General features: G+C 43.1%; 1 protein-coding gene across 1 annotated transcript in view; it reads left to right on the plus strand.

Annotated features, from left to right (window-relative positions):
* The window catches only part of EXT2 (exostosin glycosyltransferase 2), a 111299-nt gene that overhangs the window by 12367 nt on the left and 85567 nt on the right, over window positions 1-13365 (plus strand). Inside the window, exons 4-5 of the mRNA XM_077322239.1 lie at window positions 4659-4775; window positions 9395-9590. Coding sequence (XP_077178354.1) covers window positions 4659-4775; window positions 9395-9590 — 313 coding nt within the window. The remainder of the gene's footprint in view (window positions 1-4658; window positions 4776-9394; window positions 9591-13365) is intronic.

The raw sequence follows: 13365 nt of genomic DNA on the forward strand, positions 1-13365 counted from the left end.
GTTTGCGTACCCCTCCTCTTTTCTGCCAATTGCTTGCACAATTGACCCCTGTCAGGCTTCAGAGATAGCAGAGCAGATGCCCTGCCACCCTCTCAGGACGACATCTTTAGCCACTGCTATATTAATTATTCACATGAAGTAGGGCACCCTTAGGCAACTAGGAGTTCCACATCCAAACTGGGCTTTAAAGGAACAGATGAGATCTGAACAAGAAAACTGACTGACAAACTATCTAGACCAAAGAGGGAACATCAGCTGAGAACCAGAGAGGAAGAGCAAATCAAGGGGGAGCTGACCATTTAAAGATTGGCTTGCACTTGGAAAGAAAAGAGTTAACTTCTTGGTTATTGCATTGCAAAGTGAAAATCCACACTGAGGTACTTAACTGGGTGTTGATTCCCTGTGGATTTTGTTAGGGAGATGCACACCTGTTTTCTTGAGGCTGATGAAGTGTTTTTACATTGCTTACCAGATCCAATTAAAACAATCTGGTGACTATTTTCTAATTAGGGTTGGGGAAGTAAGGTGTAAAAGTGAAGAAGATGCAACACGTGATCTAATTTCACTTTGTTTCCCCTTTCTTGTTCCACGCTTCTGAGTTCATTTGACTGAGATTTAGAACACGAGACCTGAAGGATCACAGCAGCATTCTAAAATCGCCCAGCATAGAAAATGAATGGGGAAGAATGTAGAATCATCACTTCGGGCTTTAGGCCTTAAAACTCAACACTTTCATCATCCAGTGCCTTAGCAGCATCCCTTGCTGTTAAAGCAATAATTATCCTGACTTAGTGCATTTGTTTTGTTTCTCCTTTTCCAGAAATGTTTCTTTGCTTGCAGGACCTTTCATCTGAAATTCTTAAAGCATTGTGCAGCCCTCACATCATATGCATTGCTCCTCCGTTTCAGAGTTGGATTTCCTAAGTTTCTGTGCTCAGAATAAATCATGCAAACAACACTTATGTAAGCTTGCCTATTCTGATGGGAACCAAATGTTTTTTCCCCAATATGAATTTTTTGGGGGCTGTGGAGGAAATGTGAGGATGGGGGAGAGGTACATAAATATGGGCACTTGCTTTTGGCCATGAAGAAGGCAGAAAGTAACCAAATGAGGTACTAAATCTTGAGACATTAAATCTCTTGAGTATTAAAACCTTTTTTTTTTGACATAGTTAGAAGTTTTGTTTTCTTAGCCATGAAAGTTAGAGAATTTTTTAAAATTAAAATCTCATCTTTCTATTAATATTTTTAGGAATCTCTTATCAGAACATTTATTTAATTATTCTTTAGATTTCTATCCCACCACTTTCCGAAGATTCATGGTGGCTTACATATAAAACAATAAAAACAACAATCAAATACCAAATTAAACCAATCAGCTCCTTAAACATTTTAAACACAAGACCATGGCATAGTCCCCAATCTTCAGCCAATCGCCACAGGGTGGAGGTTCATCTGATGGTACAACATAATCTGGAGGAGGGGTCCAAGTTTTTTCCTGACCCCGGCCTCAACCAAACACATGGGCCCTGCTGAATTTATAAAGCTCTGTTGGGACCCTCAGCTTTTCCTGGAGCTCATTCCACCAGGTCGGGGCAGGACTGCAAAGGCTCTGGCCTGGGTCAAGGCCAGATGTGCTTCCCTGGGGCCAGGGACCACAAGAAGATTAGCACCCTCAGAGCAAAGAAACCTGCTGGGGAATAAGGAGATAAGTGGTCCCTCGGATAGGCAGGGCCCAAGCTGCGAACGGCCTTAGAGGTTAATACCAAGACCTTGAATCTGAACAGGGTCACAACTGGCAACCAATGCAGATGCCTCAACACAGGCTGGATGTGGGCCCTCCAAGGTATATCTGTGCGGACTCTAGCAGCTGCATTTTGTACAAGCTGCAATTTCTGAGTCAAAGACAAGGGCAGACCTGCGTAGAACAAGTTACAGAAGTCTAATCTGGAGGGGTGACCATTGCATGGATCACTGTAGCCAGGCAGTCCAAGGGCAGGTAGGGTGTTAGTAGCCTTGCCTGGCGAAGGTGGTAAAATGCCATGCGGGCTACCCCCATGACCTGGGCCTCCATTGAGAGAGAGGCATCCAAGATAACACCCAAATTCTTGGCCCAGGGAGCAATGTTGAGCTGTACCCCAGCCCAGGTGGATAAATGCGCTTCCTTTCTGGTTACCTTTCTGTCCAGCCACCGGACCTCCATCTTGGAGGGATTGAGTTTCAGGCGACTCTGCTCTAGCCATTCAGCAACCGCTTCAAAACATCTGGCGAATGTATACGGGGGGGGGGTTCGGGTGGCTGTCCATGAGGAGATAGAGCTGAGTGTCATCCACATCCTGGTGACAACCCAGACCATAACTCCAAACCAGCTGGGCTCGAGGGCACATAAAGATATTAAATAGTGTGGGGGAGAGTACTGCTCCCTGTAGGAACTCGCAAGGGAAGAAGAGTTGGTCCTCTTACAGTCACCTACAATAGACACCCTGTGAAGTGGGTGAGGCTGAGAGAGCCCTGATATTACTGCTCAGTCAGAACAGCTTTATCAGCGCTGTGGCAAGCCCAAGGTCACCCAGCTGGTTGCATATGGGGGGAGTGCAGAATCGAACCCAGTTCGCCAGATTAGAAGTCCACACTCCTAACCTCTACACCAAACTGGGAGTTGATAGGGATGTGATAACTCTTCCCCCACAACCATCCCATCTCCAGTTTTGGAGAAAGGAGCACAGCCATTGAATGGCTGTCCCCTGAATCCTGGCCCCGGTGAGGCAGTGAGCCAATAACTTGTGATCGACCATATCAAATGTGTCCGACAGGTCGAGTAACATGAATATGGCTGATCCTTCTCAATTCAACTATTGCTGGAGGTCATCCGTCAAGGTGACCAGCACCTCCACCCCATAGCCAGGATGGAAGCCTGACTGGTATGGGTCGAGCACTGAAGTTTCATCCAAGTATGCCAGGAGCTGGTCTGCCATCATTTCCACAACATTGCCCAGGAATTTAAGATGCAACACTGGGTGGTAGCTGGCTGGGTCCTGCAGGTCCAGCAATGTTTTTTTCAGTAAAGTACAAACCACCCCCTTCTTCAGCACCTCCGGGAATGCCCTAGTAAACAGGGAGAGGTTGACAATGTGTCCCAGAAGGCCTCCTATCTTCTGTTCCCCCATTTTGAGCAACCAAGATGGACAGGGATCAAGAAGGCAGGTAGTTGCTCTCACTGACCTCAGCAGGTTGAACACTTCAGTTTCTGAGAGCTGCCTGAAGCCATCAAATATATATCTCCAAGACGGCCAAGGGGCCTTTAGTTTCCTTACTGTATCAAGAGTGGCAGGTAGGTCCCTGCAGAATGACAAGACTTTATCCACAAAAAATCTTGCTAATGCCTTACAGGCAAGTGCCAATTGACTAACATTTTGGCGTCCCTCCATCTTCAAGGGGTTAAGCTTCAGGTGACTCCGTTGGAACCATTCCACCACAGCCTTCAGGCATCTGGCCAAAGAATCTGGAGCAGGATACTTGGCTATCCATCCATCAGGAGATAGAGCAGGGTGTCATCCATGTATTTGATGACACCCAAGCCTATAACTCTGTATCAGCTAAGTGAGGGTGTGGATAAAGATGTTAAATAATGTCAGGGAGAGAATCGCACCTTGTTGGCATTGGTGTGACTGACTCTCCCCACCCTCTATCTTTGATCTTGGAGGAGGGAGATTTGCCACTGTAAGGCTGACCCCTGTATCTCTGCATCGACAAGGTGGTGAGTGAGCAGCTCATGATCAACAACATTGAATGCTGCCAATAATATCAGCAGCACCAATCCACCTCAGTCCAGCTGGTGTCAAAAATCATCTGTCAGGGCAACCAGTGCGGTCTCCAACCTGTGGCCAGGTTAGAAGCCAGATTGGAGCAGAGGGCTGAAGCTTCATCCAGGAATGCTAGCAGTTTCCTTTTGTTCTTCCTGAATCTACTACCCATCAGCTTCATTGAATACCCTCAAGTTCTAGTATTTTGAGAAAGGGAGAAAAAATTCTCTTTTTCAACTGTCTCTACCCTGTGCATAATTTTATAAGTCTATTATCTCCCCCTGGTCGTCTCTTGTCTAAATGGATAGGTCTTAGACTCTTTATCCTTTCCTCGTAGGGAAGGTTTTTCAACCCCGTAATCACCTTGATTGCCCTCCTCTGTACTTTTTCCACTCTGCAGTGTCCTTTTAGAGATATGGTTATCAGAACTGCATACAAACATTATTCTATTTGCCAAGAGAGGCAAGTGAACTATGAGATATATCTGATCGAAAGTATTGCGGGACTCTCTGCAATAACTGGACCTCTTTACCTGAGGCATCCCTGAATCTGCTAACTGTACCCTTCTTTCAATCTGAGTATGAAAAAACTGGATTCATGATGATATTAGGTGTAAATAGGTTCATTATATATTGCTTTATATATTGCTTTCCTTTCACCAAGGGTGGGGTTGAGTTCCCAAGGCTTGCTTGACTCTCATACTGGCTTACTGAATGTTTGTACAAATAAATATAATGAATTGTCTTCCTATCAATATATGCATAATACTCTGCAGACAAAACTTTTCTGAATGTTTTGAATGAGTTGATGTTTGGAGAATAGTGTCTATAACTGATTTTTTTCCTTTGTTGTTAGAGCTCTCTTGGCTGGTGGAGGTTTTTCTACATGGACCTATCGACAAGGATACGATGTCAGTATTCCTGTTTACAGTCCATTATCTTCAGAGGTGCAGTTGCCAAATAAAGGCCCAGGGTAAGCTGCGGACAGGATAATATTGGGCTGTAACTGCATTTTTGAGGGGCTGTGATTGATTAGAGTGGTGACACGTTTGCTTAGCTTGCAGAAGGTCCCGGGTTCAGTCCCTGGTATCTTCAGTATAAGATCTCTGGTAGTGGTTGCTGGGAAAAACTGTCTTATATGGATATGCTTTACCTGCTGATTTTCCCTTCTCCCATATCAGTGAAGAGCTCTACCTTAGCCATGTCCTTCTCTATCCTTTCACTGCAGGAAAGAAAGAAAATGAATTGATACTGACATATTGGTAGGCATTTCACTGATCATTAGTGAACATGCTCCTGTCCACAATTCCTTAGGGAGACTTGCTTTATGGAAGCCGAGTTGGTACAGAAAAGGGAGGAATATTATAGTCCTGAATAATCTGAGGAAAATCCACAAATACTATGTGTTTTTACTTTTTCCTTGTTTCTTAGTTCTCTGCAATAATCAGTCTTTCCGGTTGGGTCTTAATGTTCCATGGCTGAGTGGTGTGAGTCTTCACGTGTATATTAAGGAGCACCTCTGAAGAACTTATTGCAGTTAACCATCTATAAATCCCCTTGATGTGTGTATTTTCCAGTTATTTAAGGCAAATTTAGAACAGATGTATGTGTGAATTTTAAGAAGCATCTGGCTTGGATCTAGTGGTAATTTCTGCTGACTGAAGGGATCCATGGCTTGTAATACTTTTTATACCGTTATAGATCAGTGTGAACTATTTGAGTTGGTGATATTATGCATCTATATGCATGCATGAGGTTTGCACAGACGTGTCACTGGATTTCATTGACTTTGGACCCTGTTTAACTACTTCTTAAAAAATGATGCACTTGTGTAGATAATGTTCTAGATCAGCGGTCTGTAACCTTTTTCACGTTGCGGACCGCTGCCAAGGGGTGGGGGGAGAGGCCGACCCAGGACCCGCGCAAATGTGTGTGTGTTTGCTCTCCCTGCGGGGGGTGCAAACGCGCACGTGCGGGGCAGCTCTGTGCAAGCATGCATGCGCGAAACTGCTGCACATGTGCATTTGCACCGCTGGCGTGCCGGCAGCCGCGCTTCCCTCTCCCCCCCTCCCACAGCAAGAAACTTGCCGGGCTGCTAGCTAATCAGCTGCTTTGGTGGCTGATTTGCTCACGGCCTGGCGAGCTTCTCGCTGCGGGGGGGGGGTGGGGAGAGGAGGCCGTGGCCCGCTGCCGAGGCTCTTGCGGCCCGACACCATTGTTGGGGACCACTGTTCTAGATGTAATGAAATAGACTCTAGTTCATGAAAGCTCATTCTGAAACTTCGTTAGCCCTGAAGTTGCTATAAGACTTGCTTTTCAAAAATAGACCAATACAGTTACCCTGATAAAATTTCATAGTAACAATACAGTGGAAAAAGCCTTGTGTTAGAATGTTTTTTGAGTTGGTTTAATAAATGGGAAGCTGTAGACCAGGCTTTATCAACCAGGGTTTTGTGAAACCCTGGGATTTCATGGCAGTCCGGGAAGGATTTCCTGAATAGGTGGGAGTTAATTTTTATATATTTTTTAAAAAATTTAAACATTTATTAGCTGATATGATATGGTCATGTTGGCTACACACCCATCCCAAAATGGCCAGTGATGAGCCTGAAAGGGGTGGGAAGGGGGAGGGGCCCAGGGTGACGGTGTACACAGATATACTTTCCCACCATATTCTGCAAGAGCATGCCACTTCTGGGTTTCTTGAAGCCTGTAGGGCGTTTCAGGGGTTTCTCAATAGTAAAAAAAGTTTAGAACGCTGTGGTAGATGATAAACCTTAGTAGTAGAGTGCCATCTACTGGCTTTCTTTTTTCATTTGAAAAACTCAACATAAAACAATGTTTTTTTATTGCTTATCTAAGCCTATTGCCAATATCTCAGGGCAGGTTATAATAAGGATTTTCTACTCTGATGTTTGTATTATGAATGAAACAAATAATAATAAAATTCTGTTTGGCTTACTGTTCTTCTAAATATACATATTTATGTCCAAAGCTGATCTCTTTTAATCATTGGCAGCATTGAATTGCAGGATATTTTTAAATTAATGGTTTCAGTCATGTGCCACAGTTCAGGACAATGTTATTTCTGGCACTTATTTGCCACTGGGGAAGGTGAGATTTTAATTGCAGTTTTATTTTTAATGACATTTTTATTTGTATGGTTATTTAGGTTATTTTTAATGAAATGATTGAGAATGCTATTCTCTAAAATTATAGATGTTCTCTTGATTCTGTCTCGCACACTTTGGAAGATATGAATGGTATAAAATTTATCCAAACTCCTTATGTGGAGGACTCGGTGTAGTGTTAGAACACATGCTTTGCATGCAGGTTCAGTCTTGCACAGCGCCAGAGGTAGCAGGACTGGGAATGATGTCTGCTTGGGTCCTTGTAGAACCATATGCAGTCTGAGTAGAGCCTGCATGGTGTAGTGGTTAAGAGCGACTGGTGAGCCAGGTTTGATTCCCCTTTCATTCACATGCAGCCAGCTGGGTGACCTTGGGCTTGTCACAGCCAAGATAGAGCTGTTCTGACCAAACAGTCCTGTCAGAGTTCTCACCTACCTTACAGGGTGTCTGTTGTGGGGAGAGGAAGGGAAAGCGATTGTAAGTTACTTTGGGATACCTTTCGGCAGTGAAAAGCAGGGTATAAAATCAAAAGTCCTACTACTTGGCAAAGAGCTGGACTATCCAACCACAGGCCTCCCCTTCCTGACTCTAAATAAGGTAATCAGCTGAACTCTGTAAGACAACCATGTGACTTTTCAGAATACTTCTGTGTAATTTAAGCTACAACATGGCTTTTGAAACTTTGAAAACTCAGTGAGGTCAGAGGTTGAATTTTCCTTTTGCATGCTATTCACATACATTATGTGACATTCTTGTAACCATTCTTTGCTTGTGCTCTGGTACAGAGTTTGCTTTTTCCAGCACTAGAAGCAACATTGTGTTGCGTAGGAGGTGTATGATTTGGGAACGTTTACTGCATATCTACTTTGTTAGCCCAACACTGTTCATCAGAAAGAAACATAACGTATGCTGTCTCTCCTGCTACATAATTTTTCATACTGAATACTCAGAACAAGTTAATCCAGTGAAGCAATCATGTAGGAAGTTAGCTTAAAACAGAAGTCCTTTTAAGTAAAATGTAAGGATTATTTGTAAAATATGTGTCACCACAGTGCCTTCCAGTCCCAATTTTAAAGACTGGCTTTTCAATATTTACTGGGGAAAATACCATTTATTTCAGTGGCACTTATTTCAAATAAGGATCATAACATCGTAGCCATGTTTGTGCTTACTTCAAGGCAAATCCCAATGAATGTTGTTCAACTAACTCCTGGCTACCCCAGTGAAGCATTAGGCTTGTCTTACCTATACTTATTTAGGATTAGGATATCCACTGTTCAGACTGCTCTTTTCCCCATTTACCTACTATTAATACTGCTAGTTAGTCATACAACTCAGTGGTCCCCAACCCCCGGTCCGGGGACCGGTGCCGGTCCGTAGATCAGTGGGTACCGGGCCGCGGCTCCTCCTCATCCTCCTCCCCAGCAGCTGCCTTGGGGGGCTGCCCTGCCACTCTGCTGCCAGTTCACCTTTGGTGCTCTCCAGCAGCCTCCATGGCTGGGGCTCCTCCTCGGCGTGGCACTGCGCAACTGCGCTGGCAGAAAAGCAAGTGGAGCAGGGGCTTGGGCGGCAGCAAAAGACTACCCCCCTCCCGGGCCTCAGCAAAATTGTCAAGTGTTGACTGGTCCCCGGTGATAAAAAGGTTGGGGACCACTGATACAACTCATTTCTGAATTCCTGCAGGAGTCTGTGTATAATACATAATTGTTTCCACTTTGGTAACATCCCAAAATGTTGAGGGATGGGGAAAAATGAGTAGCAATGTGCCTGCGAGCTTAGCAAACACTAGATCTGCAGTAGCCTAAAGTGGAAGCTCGTTGATGTTATTTAGTGAGGACATTCGACCTAGCCACTGGATCCAGGCAACTGTCACCTCCAGACTAGATTTCTGTAATTTGCTATACACAGGACTGCCCTTGAAGCTTTCAGAAACTCCAACTAGTTCACAATGCAGCAGCTTGGGTCCTTGCATTGGGAGACTAAATTTAGAGACTGAATGAGGTCTAGAGTTTTGACTCTTAAATTCAAAGCCCTAAAAAGTCTGGAAGCTTTGTATCTGTGGGACCATTTTCCCCCTATACTTCCCCAAGAGTACTATGATTGAGCAATCAAAATCTGCTCAGGGTCTGTGACCCTAAAGAAACTGGCATAGAGCTAGGGCTTTTTTGTTCCTGGCCCCAGACTGGTGGAATGTTCTGCCTGAGGAAATCAGGGCCTTCCAGGACCTTAAACAGTCTCGGAGAGCCTGCAAAACTGAGCTGTTTTGCAAGGCCTATGGTGGAGGCCAGGTATAAACATCAGGATACTGGAGGCAGTTCATTGTTTTAATGCTTCCATTGATTTGTTTGTTTGTTTTTTTAAGACTGTTGTTACCACCCCGAGTCAATCAGTGAAGGACAATATAATAAAAATGTATTATTATTGGATGGATTTGTCCATTTATTACTATAATACCTTTCAGTCCTCGCAGGTACTTCCTCCTGTCTTCTCAAATGGCACTTCATCCTGAATATCGTTCTGAATTGGAGGCTCTTCAATCTGAGAATATGGAATCTGTGTTGATCCTGGACAAATGTACCAACCTCTCAGAGGGAATCCCTTTTATCCGTAAACGTTGCTACAAGAATCAGGTTTTTGATTATCCTCAGGTACTTCAGGTAAGTTGTCTAGATTTGTGCATCCACACATAAAGAATTCAGTGAACATGTTATACATTATACTCTAAGTTGTATTATACAATTTGCACATGTTGAAGATTTCAGAACTATATTTTCTGTCAGCTGCAGGAAGCTCTTTGATGCCATGCCATGTGTTACTACCTAACTTGGAAAGCAAATACATATCAAAAACTCCCAAAATGGCCACTCAGAATGACCCTAAAGAAGTTACCTGACTGCACCTTCATGCCAACCCAGTTGAGTAGGATTTATGGGAGAAGCATGCCTTTCCAAAAGCAGTCTGTGATATATTGGTTAATTGTGGTAGACTGGAGAACCGAGTTTGATTCCCCACTCTCCCACATGCAGACATTGGGATGACCTTGGGCCAGTCATAGTTCTCTCAGAGCTCTCTCAACCTCACCTGCCTCACAGGGTCTGTTGGGGGGAAAGGAATGGTATGTGATTGTAAGCCACTTTGAGACTCCTTCAGGTAGTAAAAAGCGGGGTTAAAAAAGCAGCTCTTCATGATATAGTGAGAATTTAAGCCTGAATTCCCCACATACAAGCCAACAGTAATGACTGCCTTGTTACTCTGACTTTCATGACTCAAGGCTAATGGCTACACAGATTGGCTGACTGAAACATGCTCAAAGGATGCTCTCATGAGTCAGTGTTTCCCACTGTCATCACTATAACCATCAAACATCTAAAATTTGATCTGTAGATGGGAGATTTTCATATAGCTTCTCTCCGGAACTTGATCTTCAACAATATGTGCGGATTAACAGGGTAAAAATGGACACCTCATCAATTTCCAGATGAGGAGCTTACTGGGTTTTTAGCAAGCAGTTGATGGGCAAGCCTGTTTCAGGTGAACATATCTAGCAAGTTTTCCAAATGTGCTAGGGCCCTTGTGCAAACAAATGTGTGGAAAAACCACTCATGTTAGGTACTTAAGGTAAGTTAAACAGAATATTGCCCAAAATGTTTTTCCATTTGTGCAAGGCATGCAAGCAAGTTCTGTTCTTTACAAGATATAGCATTGCTGTACATTGCTGTATTTCCATTGCAAATGCAATGGAAAGCCATTGAGGAAGTGTCATGGAATTCTCAGGGGAGGTGGGAAGGAGGAGTAGTGATGTTCTGAGGGGAAGGAAGGCCGGACGGATAGAAGGAAACAGAAGGGAGAGGAAAGAAGGAGCAAAGGACAAGGCAGGGAGTGCAGAGGGCTCCATTGGGAGCCTAGAGGAAATGGAGGCCATTTGTGGGGCAGGGTAGAGAGACCAAGTCGAGAGAGCAAATGAGGCCCAGTCTGCTGCCCTCACACTGCCTCCCTTGCAGAGCTGGCTGGACTGGACAGGGATGCTGGCTGAGGGAGAAGAGAGGTGAGAGAAGCCAGTCAGCTGCCTTCCCATTGCCTCCCTCACAGAAACCTCTCTGCAGCATCAGAGGGCTACACAAAGAGGGAAGAGCCTACCTAGCCACTCACCTGATGGGAGAGTAGCTGTGCAGGCTCTTTAAACTTTACCTTGCTCGGCCTTGTTTGATGTTTTCACATAGATCTTAACGTGTGAATCGGGTTCTTGCAGCTTTTTTTTGTTTTTTTCTGATTGATTGTATCTAGAAATTTTTATGTTCTCTTATTCTGAAAGTTCAGAACCAGTAAATATTTTATATGAAATAGGTTTCAGAGGATAGATATGTTGGTCTGCAATATTGCAGCTAGGTTTGAGTCCAGTAGCACCTCAGAGAACAACAAGATTTTTGGAGTATGGTTTCATGCATCAGTGCTCTCTTGGTCAGATATCATCTGACAAAAGGAGCATTGATTCTCAAAAGCTTATACCTTGAGAATCTTGTTGGTCTTTCAGGTGCTACTGGGCTTGAGTCTATATGAAATGGAAGACCTAAGAATTAAGAAATAGAGATGGATTCAAAGTAAGGGCACAATCTTATAACATTAGTTTTAAAAATTATGTATATGCCAACTAGTTCTTTCTAAATACAGCCTTGAGAGAGAGGTGTACGTAATTTTCAGCTACAGTCAAAATACATGTTTTTTTCCTGCCTCTCCATCTTTCCCATCAAATTAATTTCTTGGCTGCCCTAAGGCAGTTCAGACTTAGGGACACAGAGCAATAAACCCAGGAACATTACTGAAATCTAAACTATACCATTTATCTAGCAGTATTCAACAGTATTCAACAGTGCTGCATTAAGGTTTCCTCTAATTGTAGGAATCTGTGGAGCTCAAACTTGTTTTCAGACAATTTGCGCTGTAGCCAGTTTTGTTGGAGACAAGGTCTGTCCATTCAACAGTTTTGTCCACCCTTCCTTCTCTAATGGCCCTACCCCCTCAGATATCTGAAGAAGCAGAGGCTGCTGCAATACATATTCTACTGGAATTATCTTTTTGTACTGGAATTATCTCTTTGTACATTGTTGTTATTTTTAACTTTTTGTTCTCTACTGTTTTGTGCCTGCATTTATTCCTGGGGGAGTTTCCTGAAGATGGGCATGGAGTTTACTGGTTTTACAAACATGAATGGACAGTTTACCATTGAAGAATTTATAGTTACACGCAAATAATATTTCATTTCCTGGAAAGGCAAGATAAATGGAGCCGTTAAGCTAGATTTCATTCCTGTACATCTTGGGAGATGATGATAATGAAGCTTAATCACTATCTGAGATTTTTCTTTGAGGCAGCTGAATATTAAATCTGTCTCTTGCTGCTCTCCAATCTGCAAAGCAGAGATGCAGCATGGATCAACATGAATAGAAAATTCTACTTGTAATTGCTACACTCCTCCTCTGGCTGTCAGCTAACAGTCTCTGAAATACCACCCAGGAGGGGAAAGCAGCAGAATTATGAAGAAGTACATTATTATGTAAATATCCCAATTGTTTTACGAGAAAGATCTTTAAAATTCCATGCTGAGGAGTGAAGGGAAGGGCTCTCCTGAGTCCAAATGTCCTGCCAGATGATTGCTCTTTCCTTTTTGTTTCATTGTCTTGTGCAGACTGAATTGTAAAAAAAAAATTGTTACATGTAGAGATAGTTGAAATTATTTTCCTCACAAAACCCTATTTTCCTTTTTGGAATGTCTGGCTGATAACAGTGACGATATGAGTAGAAGTATTTATAGTAACTTGTGTCTAGACAGGAAAGATGGTTGAGCAGATGAGCATATGCATCCACATCTGGGCTACTTTACTTTCCCTAAATCCCTCTTTCCTTCCTTACCCCTAGGAAAACTATCTGGATTTTCCACGTGCTACTAAATCCTATCAGGGAATGTTCAAGGGTAGTTTTTTTTTTTTTTGCTGTTTCGGTTAATTTTTTTAATGCATATGCTAATTTAAGACAATGCCATGATTTCAAGTATTCTGACATATTGCATTGTGGAGAGATGCAGTGCTCATTCTATCCTATAGGGCAGGGGTCCCCAATTCTCTGGCACATTGGGGACTGCATTCAACTGTGCAATGCCTAAAGAGGGCCACATCTTGAAGCAATCAAAATGTAACAGAATTCTTAACCTACCTAAGTAGATCAAAAGTAAACGTCAGAGGTCAATGAAAAAATGTTACTTGAATACAATCCATTTTGGAACAATATTTTATTGTGGAATCCTTTTATCTTAGCTATGCATGCTTACCTAGTCAGTATGATGGCTATTTTCTTTTAGCCAAGGTATTAATGTCCAAATCAGGGTTTGTGAAAGACAGCCTTAAAATGTCATGTAAATGTTCATCTGTAAATCTTGAT

This window comes from Paroedura picta, chromosome 2 (genome assembly GCF_049243985.1).
Source record: "Paroedura picta isolate Pp20150507F chromosome 2, Ppicta_v3.0, whole genome shotgun sequence".
Lineage (NCBI taxonomy): Eukaryota > Metazoa > Chordata > Lepidosauria > Squamata > Gekkonidae > Paroedura > Paroedura picta.